The sequence below is a fragment of the Cyanistes caeruleus genome, chromosome 2 (assembly GCF_971803275.1).
Source record: "Cyanistes caeruleus chromosome 2, bCyaCae1.hap1.1, whole genome shotgun sequence".
Taxonomy (NCBI): domain Eukaryota; kingdom Metazoa; phylum Chordata; class Aves; order Passeriformes; family Paridae; genus Cyanistes; species Cyanistes caeruleus.
In genome coordinates this window covers 74,549,157-74,573,108 of record NC_141702.1, presented here as the reverse complement: position 1 = coordinate 74,573,108, position 23,952 = coordinate 74,549,157, and the positions used below count along the sequence as shown (strand labels likewise).

Below are 23,952 nucleotides of genomic sequence, written 5' to 3'. Positions count from 1 at the left end.
CTGCTCTGCTGCCCCTCACCAGTTTGAACACCCAATAAAGCTCTCTTAATCGTCATCTTCCTCCCTCCACCAGCCCACTCAGGACTGGTTTGCAGCTCAGGAGATTCTCTCAGCATAAACCACATACAGGACCCACCCAAAGGTGAAAACAAACCACTGCTTTTGGGTAGATGAAATGCTGATTTATCCTGAGGTCAACGTGATGAAGTCAGCAAAGAAACTAACCTTGGCAAATCCACTTCACAGCACCTGAAGACAATGAAGGTCTGATAACTGCCCTGACATAATCCCACACTTTTTTCACCAGTGGAGGAAAAGTTTAGTGTCCCAGAAGAAGAATCTTAAAGGGTCTAGGAGCAGTACTAGAAAAACTGCATTCAAGGATACAGCTAAATAAATAAAGAAAAAGAAAGGGGAAAAAAAGGAAACCCCAAGATACAATAACTTATTTGATCTGGGGCTGTTTATGTTTACAACAATCTTGCTTTCACCTGCATCATGGAAGTACATTTTCCCTTGTGGGAATAGTGGATAAGTGAAACCCACAAATGTAACTTTTTCTCCTGTGACAACCATCCACATTTCAATCTAACATTCAAACAGAAAACCAAATCCTAAATCTATTTAATTGTCTTACTACATCCCACAGATGTTAACCATGTAAGTACTGATCATTGTAAGGCTACCAGTGAGAAGTGATGAATTTTTATATCTTGCCCTACATGGACTGGCTTTCCTTTAATTTTTCAATTCTCCCACTGTCACAGAAAAACAGGGCTTGATTTGGGGAAATTAGTTTAATTTTCTTACCAATCAGATCAGAGCAAGATAATGGCAAATACAACCAAATCTTGAGAACATCTTTCCCCCACCCACCTTTTCTTTCTGGGCTTAATTTTACTCCTGGTTGGGGAGTGGGGGCTGTGGTCAGTTCTTCACATGTTACTTCTCCCAGTTCTTCCTCCTTAGTGGGAGGGCTCCTCACACTTCCCGTGCTCCAGCATGGATCCCCTCCTCAGGAGATGGCTCTGCCTGAGCCCCCTCCAAGGTGAGTCCTTCTCCTGGGCTGCAGTTCTTCATTAACTGCTTCAGCATGGGGCCCTGGCACAGTCCTTCAGGAACAGGCTGCTCCAGCATGGGGCACTTAATATAGCTCTGAATTGTGTGGATACAAAGGGGGAAACTCGGACAGGCGGTGGCTTTGCTGCAGCCTGTCAAAGACCCAACACACAAATAATGCTGCAGGGTGACAAGCAATAGCAGAGCACCACACTTCCAGCACAGGGAATGCTGCTCACCTCCTCCACTAGGGCAGTTCAGCTCTCACCTACTTCTTTGCAGTGCTGGGGCACCTGTGAGCCTCCCAAACTACTGTGCTACCGTGAGCACAGAGATAATAATACAAGATAATTCAGGCAGAATAACCCCCAATGCAAAACACGAGCACCTGCCCACAATGAGATCATTGAGATCACCACAAAAGTACTGCCACGGAAGCATTCTGTGCCATTAAAACATGAGTCCCGTACCACATGGGCTACTCCAACCAGCCAGGCTGCTGGGGGCTGCTGCCAGCATGAGTCAGCCCCCAAAAGTCAGCCAACAGGCTGAAGAGTTTACCCTGAGGTAAAATGTAAACACTTGTGCCAAGATATGATCCACTAACAGACGATAAACAATAGTACTACTTTCATGTTTCTTCCCCTCCTTCCCTAACTGACTTGCAACCATTTTTCAGAAATTGGTTTTTAATCTGTGTTTCAGTATATTGCCTACATAATTTATGTACTGGAAAAATTGTTCTTTAAAAATAGTCTCCAATTCAGGTAACAGCACACAGCTCAACTCGTTCATATACAGAGACTGTGGAGTTAAACTAAATTTTCAGCTGAAGACAAAAACGAGGAAGCAAGAATAAGAACATAATCATATATTGCATACCTTTAGCTATAATACACTCTGCAGATAAACATATTTTAGTTAGTAGTGGTTTAGCTAAACCACTACAAGCAGATATTTACAGCAGATATTTATATTTATTTAATATATAAATTTATTTATAAGTAAATTTATATTTACTCTTACTTAAAGAGTAAGTTTTTAAAGGAGAAGATGTAAGATGTAGATGTAGAAGATGTAGGGAATGAAAAGTACTGACAGAATATACTTAAAGAATATACTTAAAGAAACCCAAACAAGCAAACAATAACCCATCTAATAAAAAAAAATTTTAAAAAAATCACAACAAGCCTGATATTTGTGTTGGATTTTCTTGGGTTTTGTTTTGGGTTTTTTAATAGCAACGTTGAAAGCAAAAAAACACCCAAATCTCTCACACCAAACCAAATCTAATAATAAATGTAATGTAATCTTCTAGCCAAACTCTTGGCTTGGCACTCAGGAGTGCTGAGTTTGGATGCTACAGTATCCAGCAGCTTTGTCTGAGGCTGTTCAGGGAAGCACTGCTCACACTGTGCAAAATTTTGTTGTATATTCCCTGGAATATTGAGAGCAAAGTTCCAGAAAGAAAAAAAAAAAGAGACAAGACTGTAATGGCTTCGGACACCTAGTTAAGCAGCTTATTTCCGAAAAACGCTGATGACCCAGGAGCTCCCATTCACTTCAAAGTGTAGGATTTGGGGATGTTTGTTGCTTTAAGATTTATGGTCTCTCTACATCCTAAATGAGAGATTCAAGAAATTACAACAAGTAGCTCATCTCCATTAAAATTAGAAAGAAGTGCTAGACTGATTTGTGGCATCTGTTCCAGAGACCAACACATTCATGTCTTCACTGATGCTGCTGGGGGAAAAAAAAATAGTGTAAAGAAGCGAGGGTACACCAGGGAAAGCTTTGCTAAGGAGCAACAGGGCACCTCATCACAAAATCCTCACGTTGACAGAAGCCACAGCACATGAGAGAGGGGAGAGGAGGAGAACTCTTTCTTCCTGCAGACTAGTGTGTAGTAAAGGAACAGAATTCAGCTCACAGCTCTGACTATATTCCTGGCGGCGAGCCAGCTTAGCAACATTGTGTAAAAACAGAATCGCAAGCTGGGCAATAACAGACCAAGACAGCATGTGGAAATCCATAGCTAAACAAAATAACACCATCAGGAGCAAAAACTTTGATTCAAACATGAGGGAGAATTCTTATCATGCAGCAAAGCTGTTGTACAGCCAAGCTGACAGACAAAACCTACAAAACCTCTTCAAAATCCCCTAACATTTAGATATTGATACCCACAGGGATTTTTGGGGACTGGCAAGTCACCAAAATAAATGTGTTATTTCACTCCAGGCAGGACTGTTCCCCAGTGCTTCCTGAAAATATGGCAAGCTTCACCCGTGAAAGTTTTAGAAGGCTTTCTCCTCTTCTGAGGAAAAAAACACAAAACCAAAAAAAAACAGAATAGCAACTGCAAAGGGTAAGAGTTCATAAAGGGATGTCACTGTTAGCAACCTGAGTGACAGACAGGAAGGAGATCTCCACAATTGGCATTTGGTGAATTGCAAGCTATAAAAGCTGTTTGGAGATTGGCTGGGCTGTTTGCAGTTTCTGGGGACAGCAATTTAATTCTGTCTGCTACTAAATTATCTTATTTTGTCTATATTATTTATTTCAGAATTTCTTCCTGTACCAAAGTAAAACAAGAAAACAAAAAATCACACTTCTTACTAGGTTATATTTTCAGTGACTGTATAACCAGAAAAGTGGTTTTAATATCTCTAATATTTGCACCTATAACTGGAATAAAATAATTACTCTTGTAGTTACTGTTAGTCTTCCTTTCACCTGATTTATTTGGCTTTTAGTGCTTTTAGTACAGTCATCATTTTCCTCTTTTCAAGAGGAGTTACTATTATAATGCATGAATTGTTGATTCATGAATTATAATTAACAATGAATGGATTATGGATTATAATAGTAATAATGCATCTATGCTGAAGTTGCACCTTAATGATCCTAGCCCACAGTACCGAGTGGTCTATTTTAGCTGAGCTGGAGAGAGAAAACCCTGCACCAAGAAAGCTCTCAGAGAAAATAAAAATAAGGTCTTTCTTAAAAAAAATTTCTTCTTGTAACTCAAAGAATTTCATACATAAATATTGGCTACCCCCTCTTCCCAACATCCTCCTGCTTCTCAACTTCACACCTTTTTCTTCTGCTGCTGCTGCTCAAGATTTTGACACTAAAATCAGACATTGAGGCCTGACGTATCTGCTTTTGAACTTCCCTATTCAGCAGGTCCCAAGAGCATAAATAGCATTTCTGTGCCTGTATTTGATCCTATTACATTTTAAGCTGGCACTTGAGGGGATGGGAGAAAGGAGAAGTCTCACTAATTTACACTTGGCAGATTTTTTTTGTTAAAAAAGTGTATTTTACATCTGATATATATACACACACATATGTATATATCTATTCATCCTGGATAGATGAAAAATAAAAGGAAAAGCTAAAGGAGCTCAAGCTGTTTAGTGAGTTGAAACTATTTAAATAATAAGACCTTTGAAATATCATTTTACCTATTTGTTTTATTCTGTTTATCTTTAAAACAGAAGTTTAGTCCTTGATATACACCAAAGAAATTTATCTGCATTATATAGTTAAAGGAAATTAATTAACGCAACGAAGAAGATGATGCCTAACTTTGCTCAGAGTGCTGTGGACCTCTTAGGAGCACAAACACACGCTTCTCTTTGATGCAGGTATGGGTTGGCTAAATTGGGACATTTATGGCACAGAGGAATGAATATGAGCAAAACCACCTCGTACGGAACACGATTATTGTAAAGTACGGGCCAGTAGTAGCTGCTTGAAGAAAATACCCATAGCAGTGGTGGCTCTTTTTCCTGGGGAAAGGAGTAGCCAACAGCAGATTTAGCCCGAGAATCCTTTCAGTTCCCCTGCTCCTAGAAACCTCTTTTTCTCTGCACTCACCTTAAACCAGCCTTGGCGGGAGGCTCGCATTTTCCAGCTGCTCCCCGCGCACTGCCCAGCCCCAGCCCCAGCCCCAGCCCCAGCCCCAGCCCCAGCCCCAGCCCCAGCCTCAGCCCCAGCCCCAGCCCCAGCCTCAGCCCCAGCCCCAGCCCCAGCCCCAGCCCCAGCCCCAGCCCCAGCCCCAGCCCCAGCCCCAGCCCCAGCCTCAGCCTCAGCCCCAGCCTCAGGCCCAGCCTCAGCCCCAGCCTCAGCCTCAGCCCCAGCCCCAGCCCCAGCCCCAGCCTCAGCCCCAGCCCCATCCCCAGCCTCAGCCTCAGCCCCAGCCTCAGGCCCAGCCTCAGCCCCAGCCTCAGGCCCAGCCTCAGCCTCAGCCCCAGCCCCAGCCTCAGCCCCAGCCCCAGCCTCAGCCCCAGCCCCAGCCTCAGCCTCAGCCTCAGCCTCAGCCCCAGCCCCAGCCCCAGCCCCAGCCCCAGCCTCAGCCTAGCAGCAGCAGCAGCAGCAGCAGCAGCAGCAGCAGCAGCAGCAGCAGCAGCAGCAGCAGCAGCAGCAGCAGCAGCAGCAGCAGCAGCAGCAGCAGGATTTCCCCGCTGCCGGCACTCCTGCAGAGCCCCAGCAGATGGCAACGTTGACCCGAGTGTCCTGGGGCCCGCGGTCCCTGCGGCCTTTGGGGCCAGCCCTGCTGCAGCTGCGGCCAGCAGCGGTGCACCGCCAGAGGGACGGGAAAGGCGGGGAAAGCAAAGCCACAGGAGCCAGCCTTCTGAAAGAAAAGTACATTCGAACTACCGAGGGAATTGTAGAATCGTAGGACGGCCCGGGTTGGGCGGGACCTTTAAAGGTTACTTCATCCAACCCCACTGCATCGAGGGACATCTTCAAGTAGGCCAGATTGCTCAGAGCCCTGCCCAGCCTGACCTGGAATGTTTCCAGGGATGGGACACCCACCACTTCTCTGGGCAACGTGTTACAGTGTTTCACCACCCTCTTTGTAAAAAATTCCTCCTGTATCTAACCTAAATTGGCTCTCCTTCAGTTTGCAGCCATTCACCCTCGTCTAGCTCAACAGGCCCTGCTAACAAGTTTGAATAGAAGGTGTCTTTTCAGCTGTGTACAATTACCATCTCTGGCACTGCAGAATTGCAGCTGTCACGCAGTCCTGCAAGTGACACCGTGGTTCCTGAAGTAAAAACAAATCTCTTCCAGCTATCAGCAGAGACCCAGCTGTGTCAAACTGCACTGTGATGGAGTAAACACTAGAGCTGTAAGAAAATACTGAGAGTGTCTCACAACAGTCATTACAAAAGCTTTTCAAAATGAGTCTTCTGACATAAACATAAATAAATGTTGAATACCATCCGTGCCATCCCTCTAATGTCTAGGTTAATCAGGGTGGACTCTCATTTGATGCACAAGGGAATACTCTATACTGAAAATGACCTAAGAGCTCCTTTCCAGCCTTGCTCTGCACTCTCTCCTACTAGCTGATGAAAACAATGGGCACTGCAGCACAGTAACAGCAAAACACCACACCTAAAAATTTCATTTCCCTTAGTATGTGGGCGTTGTAATAAATCAGATGGGACTCAGTTTCCTCATGCAGAAAAAGCGAATTCTTTATTCACATCCCTTGTTTTTATACAGTTTTTACAGACCTCATGTGCAACTCTGATTGGCTAGCAGTAGCTTTGGCACCTAATTCACTGGTCTAAAGGTGTTTTGTGTGTATGTGGTAACACTCTAGCTTTCACTCAGATGTTTACATATCTTCTTCACCGATTCTCATGGTACAGATTCATTTTTTATATAGGTGCCACTGATTTTTCTCCCTAAGAATAGATTGTTGTGTAAAGGAAATTTTTATGCCTAAGACTGTTTTGCATGGGTCTTTGCAAACTGCAATTGGAAGAAGTTCAGGCTAGCTTGGTAATTCAGCAGAACAAGGCCTGATTCCATAAGGCCTTTCTTTTATAACATCTTTTACCTGTTTGCAACACATGGGAGGGTTTTTGAAGACTGCCTTTACAGCATTTTAGGCTATACAATATCTTTTTGCTCTTGACCACACAGACATTAACAAAGAATAAAAATAAATTCATTAAAGATGCTGGTAGAGTAACCACAACTGATGTCAGATTCCATTCTCTTACCTAAACCAAGGTGCTCCACCAATATAGAAACTGTCTTGGCACCTGGGCACTAAAAAAGGAGTATCAGCCCTTGGGCAACTGAATTATTTCCTTGTTCTTTGATCAGAAGTCCTGAAATTCATGCTGTCTGTTACCAGGTAGCCTTCCACAGAGGCATTACCTGATCCATTAGGGTTTGTTTTGTCACATCTTCTTCATCTTCCTCACTAAATGCTGATTTGACATTTATCCTCTCTGATGGCCATCTTTGATAGCCACCTCCTGTGGTTATTCTGTACTAAGATAAATCAGTGCCAGAAAGGAGAAGCTGTGCAGTTGTGGCAATGGATACCTTTGGGTTGTCTTTGCCAATGCATAATTCAAACCACAAATGAAGCCAGAATATCGCTGGCCATAACACACTTATCCACATTACACACACTTAAATACCAAGAATGTGCATCTGGTTCTCAGACATCTCCAGTAAACTGGAGTGGAAGTTGTGAGTCCTTACTGGCAAGTTAACACCCAGCAGACACAATCTTCTGCTCCACAGAACAGAAACAGACGGCCAAAATCCTGCAGGCTGCGCCAGCAAACCACAAAGACACTGTAAACAACCTACAAATCCTGCTGAAATGCAAGGTTTCTTGTTCCATGTGTGATGCAATTAGTGTATCAGGGACATCTATACCAGGGAGGTACCTGTAACTCACGACCTGCAGGTCATGGGCAGCAGCTGGAGGTCTGGAGGGATGGCCTGTGGCAGGACAGCAGCTCTGGTGGCTCACTGGTATTGCTGAAAGTTCTGATGCAAAGAAGTAAACTGTGTCAATTGTTTGAGTGTCTGTCACACATTAAAAAGCACACGGGCTTTTATTGGAATATCCAAGAATCACAATGCAATTCTTATGAGTATGGCCAAAAAAACCCACGAACAAACAAACCAACCAACAAAAAAACCCCACAGGCTTAAAAAATGTTTCATTAATGTCTCACTAAAATTAAACTACTCTAGAAGAGCTGTACTACCTAACAGAAGAGAGTATTTGTCAGACCCTCTCTAAGCTTTAGGAAATAGCAAGTGTTCCAGGCAAGCAGGAACATAAAATGGATCAGTGCTTTGTCCTGCACTGACCTGTGACCTCAGATCTGGCTTGAGGAACTAAAGTATTTGTGTAAAAAAAAAAAACACGTACAGAAAAATCTTACATTATTTAGCACATTCTATCTGCTGCATGTTGGGATTTTTTGGTTTCTTCTAACTATCAAAGGCTCAGCATCCAACTCTGACTAGGCCTGATACCTTTCTGGGCTCACCAAGTTTCTAAGTGCCATTCCAAGCAATGCACCATACGGAAAGCATCCTCTCAGTCCAAATCCTAGAAGCCATAGCTCTTGTGGCAAAGCTTCTGAGGTGGCACCAGCTCCCTCACCAGAGGTCAAGAGGCAGCACAGAACAGTTAACATGCACATTCACCCCTGACAAGTGCTATTTGAGATGGTCTGACCACACTTTTCTTGTTTGCAGGAGGCTGGCAACTGCAAAGAAAATAGTTGCCATCTCACAGAAATACCTGGCATTACTGACATTATTCCTGTGCAACATCGCTTCTCCCTCTTTCTCCCTCTGTAGTACAATTTGTTGCTATGAAATCTCAAGCATGCCAGTGATTGATTTTGAAAGCCAGTGAATATCTAATGTGTATCTAATAAGCAGCAAAATGAGGCAGATGTGACAACAAGCAAAACAACGGTACAATAAAAATGACTGACATATAAAAAGAAGCTCAGTTTCCTTAAAAGAAAAAACAAAAACAAAACACAAAAACATAAGCATAAAATGCCACTACTTCTTCCTCCAGCTTATTTGCAAAATCCATCTCGCTGGTTAAACACCAAAGCACTGCTCAGGAGGCACATTGCTCGCAGTGGGAAGAATCCTGCTTTCCTTGCAAGTAATCCTTTGCTACCAAGGACACGAGCAAACATGCATAATCCTGGTGGTTCCCACCCTGCAGGAAAGGCCTGCAGGCACTCGCCGTGGGGAGGAGAGTGGAAGGCAGCCTTGGCACCCACCTCGATGCCCTCACCCTGCAGGTATGGGGCAGCAACATTTCCCGGGGCAAAGAGCCACAGCAATAATACCCTGTGGCACTGACAGTGTTTTCTAAGTGAGAGGGCTAAAGAGAGAAGCTTAAAATCAGTAGCAGTAATTCCACCCAGGCCAGCTCTCCCCTCATTTTCAAATCCAGCCTTTGAAGGATCCTGAGCAGAGAAGGGAAGCAAACCCTTACAGTTCTGTCAAAAGCAGCAGGGGCCAAAGGCACTGAGAATGCTGTGGTTTCAGATGAACCTACCCCCGAGGTACCAGCGAGCAGCACAGGGATCTCCTGCCTCAGAGAGGATGAGGCTGACAGATGGTGCAGGTGCTCGTGCTCTCTAGAGGCAAGATGATGTTACTGAGAACTGTGGCTGCAGTGCAAGATTTATAAGAGAGAAATGGAACCATGCCACAGACTGAGGTATGTTGTTGTTGTGCTGTGTCCCTAAGCTCCTGTCTACTCCTCTTCGCATCAACCTTTATTTTTCTGTCTCCCCCTCCCCCGTTCCATCTTGCAGCAGCTCCCTGGTGACATCCCATTTGCCTTTTTCCACAGAGAGCTCCCCAGCAGCACCACTCAGGCAGTTGAGTAAGCTCTCTGGAGCTGAGCTCACAGCTCTGTCTACAGCGAGCGCCCAGAACAGACATACAGATAAGCCAAGGTGAAGAGGCACTGCTGTGGGTCACCTCTTCCCTACCAGCACATGTCTGAAGTTTATTTCTGATCCAACCTCAAATGGGCTTGAGAATAGCGCAGCAAAAATGCAGAAAGAAACAAAGAAGTAATTAAACTACTATGAGAAAATCTTTCTGATGCAAGACAGTCTAAGACTCCTTTTGATCTCATGCAACTCTCCACTTGCAAAGCTTAAGACTTTGCGTGCAGTGTATCTTGTGCCGTGAGTTTCCACCCCTCCTGCAGCACCTGTCAAGGGTAATTCAGCCTTGAGAAAAGCAAGGATTAAATCAACAGGTGGTTGTTGAAAGAAGAGGAAATGACATGAGTAATGCAAGGCTGGCCTCACACAAGAGAGAGTTATAGTGTGCAGCATCCTGGCATGTACACAAGCAAAAGCAGAAAAAGTATTCAGCAGATGAATAACCAAAGACATATCACAGAATATGCTGAGTTGGGAGGGACCCACAAGGATCCACGCTGGCATACCCATGTTTCCTTTATGTGGGACCCAAATCTTACTCCAAGTGAACACAACTGCTGGGAAGTCACTGTAAATGTACTACTAAATCCAAGTTCAAATCTGCCTGTTTGTGTGCCAATGGTCTCAACCAGTCATTCACTTGTTGGATTAATTGCTGGCTGTACATGAGACACCGTGTTGAACCCACACTTCCTTGTGTCAACATTGCTTCACCCTTCTGTTAGATTATGCAGTGTCTACTTTTTCTACACAATTTAAACAAAGACCCACAGAGAGCACACATTATAGTCCCAATCTCAGTGCTTTATCTTTTTCCCCACACAAAAAGGTTTTTGTTGTGCAAAAGCACCTGCATCACAACACATATAAATTAAGACAAGGGCCTGAATCCACAGCAGTCAGAAGAGGGATGTAGGTGCAGTGAGGCAGCACTTGGCACTGTCCCATCCTGCTGAGGTATTCAGCTCACAGAACAGCATTCACAAGTCCAAGCCAGACACCAAAATCCAACAGAGCCTGGTGCTTAAGGGCTGAAGATCTGTCCTCTCACGGGAGCATTGACTTTTTTCATACCTTGGCTGCAGAGGTGGGGAGGAAATTATTGTAAAACCCCTAAAGTAACAAGGTACCCAGGAAAAATATTTCTCAAATCTTCACTCAGATGTTGCACTCAATATTTTTGTAGTGAACTAGCTACTGATTTGTTACCATCCACAAGAGCTGGGCTCTTTTACAAGCAGAAACATTTCACTGATATCTCTCTGATGGTGAAAACTCTCCTACAAAGTGGCAAATTTTGCATAACATGCCAGTAGTGATTACTGCATTCATGCCCTCTGCATGAAGGAGTTCACACACACATCCCCTGACCTTCCAGGAGAGCAACATTACAACCAGGCTGTTGATGACACTGGGGAAGAATTTTTAACTTCACTTCTGAATCTACTAGACAAGGCAAAGAGGATGCCCACGATGCAATAACTCTTTCCTAAGACAAGAACATGAACCAGGTCGAGAGGAATCCTGTACTTCATTTGTTCCTAAAACTATCAGCTTTTACTTTTAACTACAGTAGCCCGTCAAGAAATAGTAATCCACAAACAAATTTTCCCTCTTCCAAATCCTTGTTTCCTATCTCCTCATAAACACACCATTTCTCACACACACAAAGCTGCCCTTGAAACCCTAAGAGCTGTTTTGGAAACTGGAGCTCCACAAGTCAGATAGGACTCAGTTTCACAGTTAAAAAAAACCAACCAAACAAACAAAAAACTGTTTACTACCCATGGGCAAGCAATAAAAATACAATTCAGGCAACTGTTCAAACTGTGGAGAGACCAAGTTACAGGAGCTCTATTTGGTCCCTTCCCACACACAGGCTCCCTGGCAGACCAAACACAAGAAAGACCCCATTAGAATGCTCAGGAGATGAGAGCTTGAGTTTGTCAGACTTTTACCAGGCACCATGGTCAACATCAACCAGAATATATCAACGTGCTGCGTGCCCATGTGCTGCATAGTTAGGCATGTTCTGGCATTTTCCAGCAGCCACTGCAGGGAGCTGTGGTAAAACCCATCACAGTACAGCATGGCAAACTTCTATAAATACAACCAAGCTGCACAAGGAAGAGCAAAGTCTGAGCAGTAAGTGATGTTGAAATCACTTTTAAAAAGGCTGTATGAGCATATAAATAAAGGGGGATGGATGAACAACTTGGTACCAAACTTCAGTGTGATTGGTCCCACAATCATGGTGTGCAGGCATGCGGGATGTTCTCATGTGCTTTTTTTCAAAGAGCAAAAGGTGAACACCAGCCTTCCTCCTGCCAGCCAGAGCTGAGTGAACAAAGTGGCTCTGCCTGTGGAGCCAGTTTGTCACCTCCTACCTGAGTCAATCATGGGAAGAGTTGGGACATCCATTTTCTTTGGCATTTCACAGGGATTTGCCAGCGTTCTCAGTCTCCTCTTCTGCAAGCTCCAACAGTGACAGCCTCCAGCTATTGCTCCTCCTGGCTGAGTCGTTCCACCCTTTCAGCCTGGCTCTGACCTGAATCTGTATCATTTTCCCAGGCATCTGAGCACAGATCACTTTCCCTAGAGCTGTTGCCTCGAGCTCTTGTCCTTATTGTAAACCCAACCAGAGGCATGAGAGGCTGGCAGAGAACACTGGTGGTGTAGGAGAATCTGTTCCTGCAGCCACTTGTGACCTCCTGATCCCAGAAGGCAGCCGTGGCTGCTGGCAAAGTGCTGCTCCATTCCTCAAGCCCTCATTTTAAACACGCTTCAGACTGAAAAAGCCTTCAGAGAAGAAAACCAGAACCTGCAACTTTCAATTTAACAAGACCTTTGAGAGTGTGTGCAGAGCAAAACCTCCTGTTCAAGCTATCATTTGATCAAATACAGAAGACTTAGAAAAAGTGGCTGCTACTGGACACAGAAATGCAACAACTTAAATGTAAAATCCTTGCTGTAAAGCACAAAGAAGTTACAATAATGACAGTAAGTTACATTGTAACTGTACACAGAAATTGTGCACTGAAATCAGTGCACGTTTTTATCCTTCCCAAATTTTTCCTGGGAGCAATTGCACTATTCCTCTTTTCACTGAAATTTCAAAAATATAGGTATTTTTGATGCACACACCTGGAACATAATTTAATTCTCTCTAGAAGTGGCTTAATGGTTAAAAAAATAGCACCAGGATTTAGGAGACATCATGCAGTTCTAAATGCATAAAATACTTTACCCACTTACATTTTAATCTAGATTAGAGCATGGCTAGTCAATGCTGCAGTACAAATATTTGGCAATAGCCACAGCAGGCTGCCATGCCAGAAATGTATTGGGCAGAAAAGAAGAGAGAGCTGCCCGTCTCATGCACATTTCATGTCAAAATATATCATCTGTGACTGCACATCACACCTCAGCATGGCTTTGTGTGGAAGATAAAAAGGTCTGATTTACAGCATTATAGATGTTTGCTAAACGCCTTAATTGCCCTGTCTTCTTTCAAAGTGGCACTTTATTATTAGCTTTCAGAGCGTGCTATGTAAGGCAGATGATTTTTTCCTAATTCTTTATTGACACCTTAAAGATCTGTATTTTACTAATATTCCTTTGAATAAGGAGAGTGTCTGCTTTACCTCAGCATTCAGTGATGAACAGCCAGAGTCAGCTCCTCGTTACTATGGCAATATTACATAGGAGGTACAGAAACAGACTGATGCTTTTATCTTCTCCCTTTGTACCTAGAATATGCTCACTTCCCCCCTCCCCTCCTTTATTTTTGAACAAAACAGCCACAAAGAGGGATGGTGAAACATTCAGAGAATCAAAACAGAGGTTATTTTATTAACTTTGTTGTTATATTAACTGAGAATAAATTACAGGTCTATGAATGAGATATAAACACCAAGGACTTTCAGATATGTTCTTGTGAATAAAATGTTTGTTTTGTTTTTTTTCCTTGAAAACAAATTTAGAAAAAGAAGCCTTAGTGACCCTCTCTGCTTGCTTCTCAAGCAAAGCTGAACCCCTTTGCTCTTTAGCTGCACCCAGGCAACACTGAGAGCAAGGATCACTCACACAACTGGCTGTTTCCCCTGAAAACAACTGAACCAGACACATTTGTCTGTGTCAGCTGCAATGAAATCCCATTTTTCATGTGACCCCATCCAAGAGGTAACAGGAACAGGCTCCTGCCTGACTACTAACACCACCTCATCTCTATTCATTTGTTTCTGTCCAGCAGTGGTTTAAGCCCTCCGCTCTAACTCCCCTCCAGGTTTACAGCAAAACATCTCATTTGCATCTCATGACCCCGCCCCCTGTGGAAGCTGCCCCTGGTTGTTTCAGTCAAAGCAAAGCGGATGAGGAGAGGTTTGCAGCTCACAGTGTGGGGTTTGGGAGACAGGCATGTTCAGCAGCTCAGTCAGCTGAGCCAAGGCGGGAGCTATGCCACAGCTGGGGCTCAGCCAGTGGTGGCACAGGGTGGCTACAACCAGTTTGCTGAGCTCCTTTTGTTCTGCTTACAATCTGTATTCATCCACCAGAGGTTAGAGATGCAGCTATTGCCTTCAAACTTCTTCTCAGATTCATCAAAAGGAAAAAAAAATCATAATCATAGAACAATTTTCTCCTAAAAAAATCAGCTGTTCACACTCAAGAAATGTCTGTTTAGGATTTCTAACATGATACACTCCAGCTGCTCATTCCTGTGAAAGCACCATTTGGCAGATAACTTTTTGTAATCCATGGTTCTACTGTACAGCCCTAGAGAACCCATTTTTCTTTCTTCTTAGTCCCACTCTATAGTTTTGACAGCTACACATTCTCAGTGTATGTTCTTCTGTCTTTCAGCATTTTTAAAGTATCTTCCCAGTGGAGGGAGAGACTCCTGATTAACACACTTAAGCCTATAAGCCATTGGTTTACACTTTCAGAAATTTCATTAAACTCTTAGATATAACCTGCATATTCCAAATAATCCACAAATTGCAAGTTTTTTATGTCAGACATCTGAGAGAAGCAATATAGCAGCACACATTCCGTAAGAACTCCAGCAAAAGAAGAAAGAAGACACCCCAGCAGGAAACTGTCAGTATGACCCATAACAAGGTTACCAACAGGCATGTGAATAACATATTTTGTACAGTGCACTTTCCCAATATGCCAGAAACCAAAAACAGTCCAAAAGGCATTGCAAGTATCAATACAAATCCAATATTTACTGTTCCACAGTAATTGCACCCTGTAATATTGCCAGTTTAAATTAAAGATATCATGGTGATCATTAAGAGTATCTGGGTCAGACTATTTCCCATTTTGACAGAATCTCTTTGTAGCCTCACTAGGAAAAAGCAAGAAGCCATGAGATTGAAAACAATAGATTACTGTTTTCCATGTACTTTTAACTTAAAGGAATGGCTTGCTAATGACATCTTGTGCATTATCCTTCAGATACAGTTGCCAAGCTAAATTATTTTTACCCTAACACAACCTGAGTGAAGTCTACACACATTTTCCTCAAAGCTAAAGAAGCTCAGTGACCACTTTGAATTGAAAAATATCCATTTTCCATAGACCACATGGTTGAATACAGTGAGCAGAAGGAAATATCCCCATGACAAGTACTTAATGCCAGTGTTCCTGTTTAATGATGGCTGTGCAGAGCGTTTGTGCCTGTCCCAAGAAGAGATTTCAGGCATTGCAAACCGATATGGGGAAGGCAGGTGTAAGACAGACCACTTGGTTAGAGGCTTTAAATTCACTCTCAAGATCTGTTCAGCACTTCACATGGTGGTAAAAGAATAAATCCCTGTGACACACTGCCCCACACAACAGCCTCACACAAACATTTATTTAACTGTTGGCTCTTCTTCTGTTTGCTTTGAAACTTTGCACTTCAGGGGTGAGGGAGAGAAGGGGTGAGAGGTTTAGCTCACTCAGAAACTAAATGAGAAGTTATAATAGTGGTTGCTGCAGGAGGAAAACACAGGGAGGACTGTATTGTATGAGCATCTATTAAAATGGCTGTATCTCTGTTAAGATCTCCACATACTAGGCACTAAGCAAATAAAATTCTTTCACAGAACAGAGCTGTAATTACTACATGGACTGTGTTAAAACAAACAAAAACAACTCACAAAAAAATTAATGAGAGAAAAAGCCACAGGTTCTTACTGAAGACTGTTACCTGTTTGCCGGGCCGGGCAGCTGCAGGGGGAGTAGGCTTTGGCAGGTTTGAGGGATTGTCCTGCCCCAGGATTGTCCTGCCCCAGGATTTCCCTGCCCCAGGATACCCCTGCCCACCAGCTTTTCCCTTGACAATTGCTCTCAGGTGCTTCATGCACCAAGAGCTTTTTTTCTGCAGAATTTTGCTTTTACTTCCTCCTATTTCTGTCCTAGTCCTAAACAGCCTCTGTTAGTTTTAATTTAAAAGCATTTAAAGTTGGGTCGCTTAGCACTGTTCCCACTTGGGTTTTGCTATTCTGAAAAGTCCCTGGCAAAGCAAGGGCTGTGATTCATTTCCCAGCCCCTCACTGCGTGATGCACCTGCCTGGCTGCTGGGACCATGCTGGCTGGTGAAACTCTGGCAAGCCAAGAGAATGTTAAAAAAATCCCACAAACAGAATACCAGGATTTACTAAAATTTGCTCTCTCCTGTGCTAATTGATAAGAAGGTAATGGCTTCGGTGCTAGATTATTTTTATGTTTAATTAGGAACCTTTTTTTTCCCTTTTCATTCAAAACTCAGTTTTTACCAGCACTCAGAACTGTGATGGTGACAGGAAAAACAATGGAAGCATTACATTCCTTTTAGTCAGAGTGCTGAGAGCTGAACTTTGGTTGACCACCACTGAACAGTTAATTTAACCATAAAGCAAAACAATTTGGGGTGTAGAAGTAATTCTTAGAGTTTTTATCACACCTAACACTTCCACCCAAAATGTAAGCCCTCACAATAAGAATGACCTACTGTCACTGTCGAGCAGCTGGCAATTAAGCAGCACAGCAGCCACTCACTCACCACCCTCCCAGCCCCCACCAGTGCAAGGGGGAGGAAAATCAACAGTCAAACTTGTAGGTTGATATATAACTAAAATTAAAAAATATAAATATAGTGATAATGCTAACAAAACCAAAACAAACAAGTGATGCACAATGCAATTGCTCACAACCACTGGCTGATGCCAGATTCCATCCCCAAATCCAGACTGACTCTCCTTCAGGGTAACTCCCCCAATTTATATACTGGGAATGATGTTTTAGGGTACAAAAACATTCCTTTGGCCAGTTTGGGTCACCTGTCCCAGCAATGCTCCTTCACAGTTTCCTTCTTGTGTGTCACCTCACTGGCAGAACATGAGGCACAAAAAAAGTTCTCGGCTTAGGATTAACACAACTTAGCAAAAAACAAAAGCTTTCAGTGTGTTATCAACATTATTCTCATGTTGAATCAAAACACAGCACTGTACTGAGAAGAAAATGACTCTATCTCAACCAAAACCAGGACAGTCATCAACTCAAGAGAGCTGACTGCAAAACACAGACTGCATGAGTTTTTTTATATTTTCAATTTTATAAAAAAATAAAAACAAACCAAGAAATCTTTATGCCATTCCAGAACTCTCAAACCCTCATTATACGTTGCAAAGAAGGAAAAAAAAAAAGATTGCTCTGAAATAACATCCTTCAAACATGACCTGCAATGGCTCTTTCAATAAAATTAAAACGGTCTAAAAGACCTCATTGCATCATCTATATATTCAACTTATGTTATCACTGGGAACAAGCTTCTTTCTCTGGAAGTGGCTCCCAACTCACAGTACATCCATTTGCTGGCTTGGTCCTGCAGCTGGGTAAGATCCAGGCTAGGACCCATCAGCTGCAGGCATTCATTCAGTGAGGCTCACAGCATTTTCCCCTTGCTCTCAGAAGAAGCAAGAGCACCTGTGAATAACAAATTACCAGCACTACTGCCAGAGACTGTTGCTGGAGGTTTTCCTCCATGGGAAGGGAAAAGAAATATTCCCATCTTTCCTGAAGGCCAAGAAGTGAACTGCAGTAATTTTGGTTATGGCAGTGACTTGGCACTGCCTTGGGCTCCCTTCCTCACAGCAGGGTTGGCTGGGAGCTCACACATTGCCACACTTGGTCATTGCAGACCAGTGACTACTCTTCCAGGAAAGTGCCAAAGCCAAACCTTCTCAAAAATCTCTTCCTCTCTTCAACCACCAATGGGAAGAGGTTTTTCTTAAGGGAGAAAACAGAATGTGCCTTTACCTCACAAAAACCACCCACGAAAACAAAGAAAGAGCCCCCCCAACCTAAAGGACAGTTGTGGTCAAGACAGACACACCCCACTGGTCCTCTCAGGACAGCAGCCCCCAAACTGATGCTCTCACCCAGCTTTGAGTGTCAGACCCCTTAGGCACAGCTGGGAAGGGTATGAGATGGTGGTGATACTTGACAACAGCGCAGGGAACACTGTTTATCAAGGCTTTTTACAAGCATTCTGGTGGGAAGATCACAAGACAAAATAAAAGCTGGGCAATATCATGCTCCCCCCTCAGCTTTGAAATAAAAAAATGGTAGTAACTATGTCAGTGGAGTGAGAAAGCCAAGAGTTGGGCTGGAACCCAAGAGCAAACTCAGCAATGCACAGGGATGAGGTTGTTCAGTTAGAAAAACATGGGCTTCACCTGTGTCTGGCCTCTCAGCCTTGCTCAGGAGCAGCAGGAAGGCAACACTATTTATTAGCTAAAAAAAAAATACCTAGAATATGTGTTGCTTTGGGGTGTTTTTCCACTGTAAATCATGCTGATATGTTTGGTGGAAGAAGCTATCTACCCCAAAGGAATTATTGATTATTTTAAGCATTCACAGCACCAGCTGCTCCTAACTCTCAACAGCTAAGAGGGTTATGAGTGGGAGGCTTAGGCTGAGGCAATTTGAAGATGGCTAATATACTGTAAAAAGCAAATGTAGTGACTTCTGGGATGCTTGTTGGTTCTTATGGCAAAATCAGACCCATGCCACCTGAGAAGTGCTCCTGAAGACACCTGATCTGTTCAGCAGTACAGAACCAGAAGGGTTCTTAGAGCAGTACTTACACTGGGGTGCAGCTCCACAGGCTGAGGATTGGGGGGTAGCTGGCAGTGTCCTTATTGTCCAGGGAAAGCTCTCTCACCTGGACTGAGCACAGTGCAGCAGAGACAGAAAAGGTGCTGTTTCACAGCGTCCCACTTGAATTTTCCAGTCATGGCAAACACAACCTGTCCTGCGGACAAATGTGTGACATGGAGAAAGGCTGAGGCTGACTGGGGATCAGTGGGATGGGAAGTTTTGGTTCTCAGCACCTCATAAGGCTTTTGCCCTCTCATCAAGGAAAGGAAGAGTGATTAGTCCATTATATGATGCTTACTGACATGCAATTAAATAATGGATCTTAGACAGCAGTAGCTATTGTGCATTAGGACAATGCAATGACTTACTTGAGGTTTTCCACCAAATTCTGTATTTCCACAGGCATTTTTGACTTGTGGAACCTGCTGCTGGGCTCAGTTGTCTATTATAACACATATTAATGAATTAAATAAGCAGTTTTATTGTGTTTAGCTATAACTTTTAGATACTGTCATCCAAGAGTTTTCTTTTAAACCGAAAAAATAGCAAGAGGTAAGCAACATGCAAAAGGAACAGAAGTTCCTGCTGGTTTGTAGGAATTAACTTCCTCTGTCTATTCCAGTACCACTTGTAACATTTTTGGGCATTTCAGCTGAAAGTATTCAGAACACTAAGGGCATAATTTCTCATGCAAAGAGAACAGAAAGGTGGCAATACTGAAAACAATAAACCTTGATGTTACTATTTGGTGAAGGAGATACTATTCCAAGCAGACATTAGTTATGTGACTCCAGAGAGTCCAGTGGCTCTAAGCATCCAACCCAAGATCAGGACTGTATAACCTCATTTTGGGATGAGCTCATCTCAGGCCCGCTTCCAGTTACCATGCACAAGGACTTACCTAACAATAAAGGTCTTAGCTGCATGATCAGCTTTGTTCAAATAAATTCTTTAGGAGAAATAAATAAATAAGTCAAATCTATCCAGGCAATTCCCAAGTTCTTCAAATTCTTCATTCTAGGAGCAGGTTCTTTATTTTTCAGAGTTGGCAGCCCTTCAATTCCAGCCCCTCTTACCCCCAGTTCACACTGCATTTACTGTAGCTGTGCATGCAAATATATTGAATTTTTTTGCCACACTTCAGACTCTGAACAAAGCAGCTTTCAGCCTTACAAGTAAGCTTTAACATGCTTCAGCTCTCAATGAGTGAAGCACATTTCAATTCCACATGGAGATCCTGATTGTAATTAATATGAAATCATGGAGCACTTTAAGGAACAACGCTAGGAGTTGCCAGGATGCTCATTTATAAACTCGTGTTCCCAAAAGTGAAACAAAAAGAAAACTCAGCTAACAACTCAACTAGTAGCATTTCCATCATTGTTAGAAGAGGGGAAAACAACAACAAAAAGTGGTTCTGACATCAATCCAGCATATATTAAATTTGGCAAAAAATTTGCAATTGTTGAGGCAGATTTACTTGAAGATGTTAATGAAAACTAGTAATATGACAAAACTACATGCAAACTCAGCTAAAATTATATGAAAAATGCATGTAGCTATCACTACAAATGACTCTACATTTGTTTAAATGAAGTAGAAATAGTCTCCATAAATTTTCATGCCCCATGCTTTTGTCTCTGGTCTTTGAGCATAGCTATTTCACAATTGCCTTATGCTGGTTCATTTTTTTTTTTTAATGGCAGTATCAATGCACTTAATAAATAAATCTTTTCTCAAATCGTCTCCCCAGTAATTCCTTAAGTTTCAGGTGAATAAAAAAAGAAAAAGGTACTTGAACAAACATGGAGCAAAACAAAATGCAGCGCATGGCTACACCGTGCAACTAATACACAGAAAGGTTTATCTCACACGATTTAATGGAAGTCAGCACAGACATCATTCGGTGTAAACAACTGACGTCTTAGTGAAATTTATAATACCCAATTTGTGGCACTAAACTTTTTTTTTTTTTTTACTCCGCTAAGTAAATTCAACTGAACGTGTTCCTACGTGCTCAAACATTCATTTGCAAAATACTTACAGAATCAGAGCGAAAGCTCAGGTCTGACTGTTGTTCTGGGAGGCTGGATAACAACAATGCGAGAGCAACAGTAGGTGGCCGAGACACTGTAAGCCTGGTAAAGGCTTACCCTTCCCTTTCCGCCCGTAATTTCTGTACACTTGGCCTCTCCAGCCCCCTCCTCGCCTCTCCCAACACGCAGAGCTCGGAAGAGCCCCAGGCACGGCCACAGCCCGGAGCGGGGAAGGCTGCAGCGGGCCCCGGGGATGGGAGACCGGGGGACGCTGACAAAGGATGCGCTCGCTCCATCCCTCCCTCCTATTCCGCCTCGTACATTGGCAGCAGCTCGAAAGGTCGGACGTATCTGAATTACTGCCTGGGAGGGGATGAAATCGCCAAGCCCATGCACAGATCCAGCCGCTCCTCTCCGGTTCGGCCGCCCGCACCGCCCCATCCTGCTCCCGCTGTCCCCGTGTCCCCCCGGGAAGGGCTCACCACGGGCGCGGTGGCCGCCACTGCTGCCATCCGCCCCCAGCAGCGACGGGCTCGCCCCTGCTCGGTCCCTGCCTCCGCCGCCCCGCCGAATCCGCGTTTCCCTGGGACGAGGCGGCGGCGAGGGCAGCGAGGAGCAGCAAACTCCTGTGTGAGCGGCACAGGCTCCCCGCACGGCGACCAGCCCGCCATCCTTACCTTAGCGACACCGAGACAGCGGACACCGCCAGGCTGCGACAGCCCAACGCGAAGCTACCAAGGCGCAAACGCTACCGCAACACAAGAGTCCTTTATTCAAATAAATAAAAATGAACTTTTATGTACAAATATACAAAACCATTACGCACATTTTATAAAGTAGTCAGAAACCTTTAAAAAAACCGCGAGGGTGGAGGCAGGACGCCCCCAGCCGGTGCCCTCCCTCCCAGCGCCCGGACACCGGCGCCGCTCCTTTGTCCCTCGCCCCGGCGGCGGCGGCGGCGGCGGCGCCCCGAGGATGGGCCCTGGGCCAGGGGCTCCGCTCTGCCCGGCCCCTGCCGCCACCCGCCCGGGCCGCCAGGGCGCCGCCAACACCACACGGAACACGACATCGCGGACGGCGGCCCCACCTCCCCCCGCTCCGACCGCTCCGGCAGTCCCGCCGCGCCGCTCCCCGCTCCCGCCGGGGCTCAGAGGGTGCCCAAGTGCGGCAGCGTCTCCAGCCGGTCCGGGTGGTCGCGGCCGGCCGCGCTCTCCACGCCGCGCAGCCACTCGGTGCATTTCCGCACCAGCCCCTCGTCCGCCGCGGCCCCAGCCTCCTCCTCCTCGTACTCCTCGTCGTCGTAGCGGTGCCGGTCGTTGAGCAGCGAAACCTTCAGCAGAGCGCGCAGGTCGCCGCGCCGGGCCGGGCCGGCTCTGCCGGCGGGGGAGGGTGCGGGCTGCCCCCGCTGCCGCTCCAGGCTGCGGCGCTGCAGCACCCGGATGGCCTCCGGGGGCAGGCTGAGCGAGAAGCGCCCCGCCGCCTCCCCCGGCGCCCCGCCGAGGCTCTCGCAGGAGCGGCTGCCCGCCCCCGGCGCCCCCGGGCGGCCCCGCGGCTGCGGCGGGGTGGGCTGGGGCCGCGCCGCCCGCTCGGCCGGCGGTCTCCGCGGCGGCGGCCGCTGCAGGGACGAGCAGGGCCAGGAGCTGGAGAGGGGGCCCGGCCGCTCCGGGGGCGCCCCCCGCGCCTTCCTCGCCGCCTTCTCCTCTGAGGGTCGAGGCGCTGCCTTCTTGGGGGCCGAGGCGGCCGGCGGCGGCTTCTTGGGCTGCGCCCGGGCGGCAGCGGGGGAAGCGGAGGGGGTCGGCAGGATGGCCGGCAGGAGGGGCGGCAGCGTGGCGGGGCGCCCGGGAGTTCCCTCCGGCTCGTCGCTGCGGGCCCAGGGAGGAGCGGAGCGCGCTCCGGGCAGGGCGGCGCTTCTCCCCGCGGGCGGGCAGGGCCCCGCGGCGCGCCGGGGCTGCAGCCCCATGGCCAGAGGCGGACGAGGAGTCCCAGCCGCCGGCACGGAACGCCAGCTCGCTCCGCGCCGACAGCCGCCGATTTTGCCTCTCGATAACCCGTCCCCCTTCCCGCCCTTCGCCCGCCCCGGGAACACCCTTCCCGGCGCGGGGTGGGCGTGCGGGCGGGGACGGGGGTCGTGCCGGCACTGGCCGCCCTCCCGAACGAGCCGCACTGGTCGCGCTCGATGCGGCGCTACTCCGACCTCTGCCCGGTCCTCTCCCGCCCGCCCTACAGCGGAGCCGAAATAAAGAAGGGGATGGCTGGGCTCACGCCCCGAGGGCAAAAAGGCTCTACAGTCCTCCCGAAGTCCTCAAGCGTACAAGAGTGAAAAGGCAGCATTTTAAAATCACGTTAAACTCTCTTGCCGTCTCAAAAACATGAATGATACTTCGAACCCCTTTGAGCTCCTGGAAGTATCGTGAATAAAGGAGGCAGACACACTGAGACCCAGGGTTGACTCGGACTTTGTGGACAAGCACTGGCTGGTTTGGTAATGAACAGTATAGTTCAGAGATTCTTCTTCTGGCATCAGGGTCTTCTGTGACAGAGCTAAAGCACATCTCCCCGCTGGAGGTTTTTTGTTTGTTTGGGGTTTAGTTTGGGTTTTTGTGATGTCCAAGAGAGCAGCTTCCTATATTTTCAAGTAGCCTAGCCAACAACAGAGGTTTGGAGAGGTTCCATGGAGCAGTAATAAGTAAACATATTTCCAATGGAACTAGGATGATTACCACCACTCTGAAATTTAGCCTTAGACATCATGGCATATAATTTCTACAGCATTTACTTTAAAGTATGGTTTTAATTAAGGTACCAAAACTTTATCAAAAAATGGGTAGCATGTATGCAATCCACAGGGACAGACCTTCACACCTGTGGTTCCACACTTACCATAATGGGTATTACTAGTCTGTGAAGATTCCCCAACTCTGAGCTCTTGGAATACTCATACACAGTAAACAAAGAGA

General features: G+C 45.6%; 1 protein-coding gene across 1 annotated transcript; it reads right to left on the bottom strand.

The window, feature by feature from the left end:
- Nucleotides 1-22,041: 22,041 nt before the first annotated feature.
- PRR18 (proline rich 18) lies at nucleotides 22,042-23,289 on the bottom strand. Its single transcript, XM_086877954.1, has one exon. The coding sequence runs from the start codon at nucleotides 22,953-22,955 to the stop codon at nucleotides 22,143-22,145; it is 813 nt and encodes a 270-aa protein (XP_086734080.1). The 5' UTR covers nucleotides 22,956-23,289; the 3' UTR covers nucleotides 22,042-22,142.
- Between the last annotated feature and the right edge of the window lie 663 nt (nucleotides 23,290-23,952).

Coding starts and splice junctions, on each gene's coding strand:
- PRR18 (XM_086877954.1), bottom strand. CDS start 22,955: ATGGGGCTGCAGCCCCGGCGCGCCGCGGGGCCCTGCCCGCCCGCGGGG.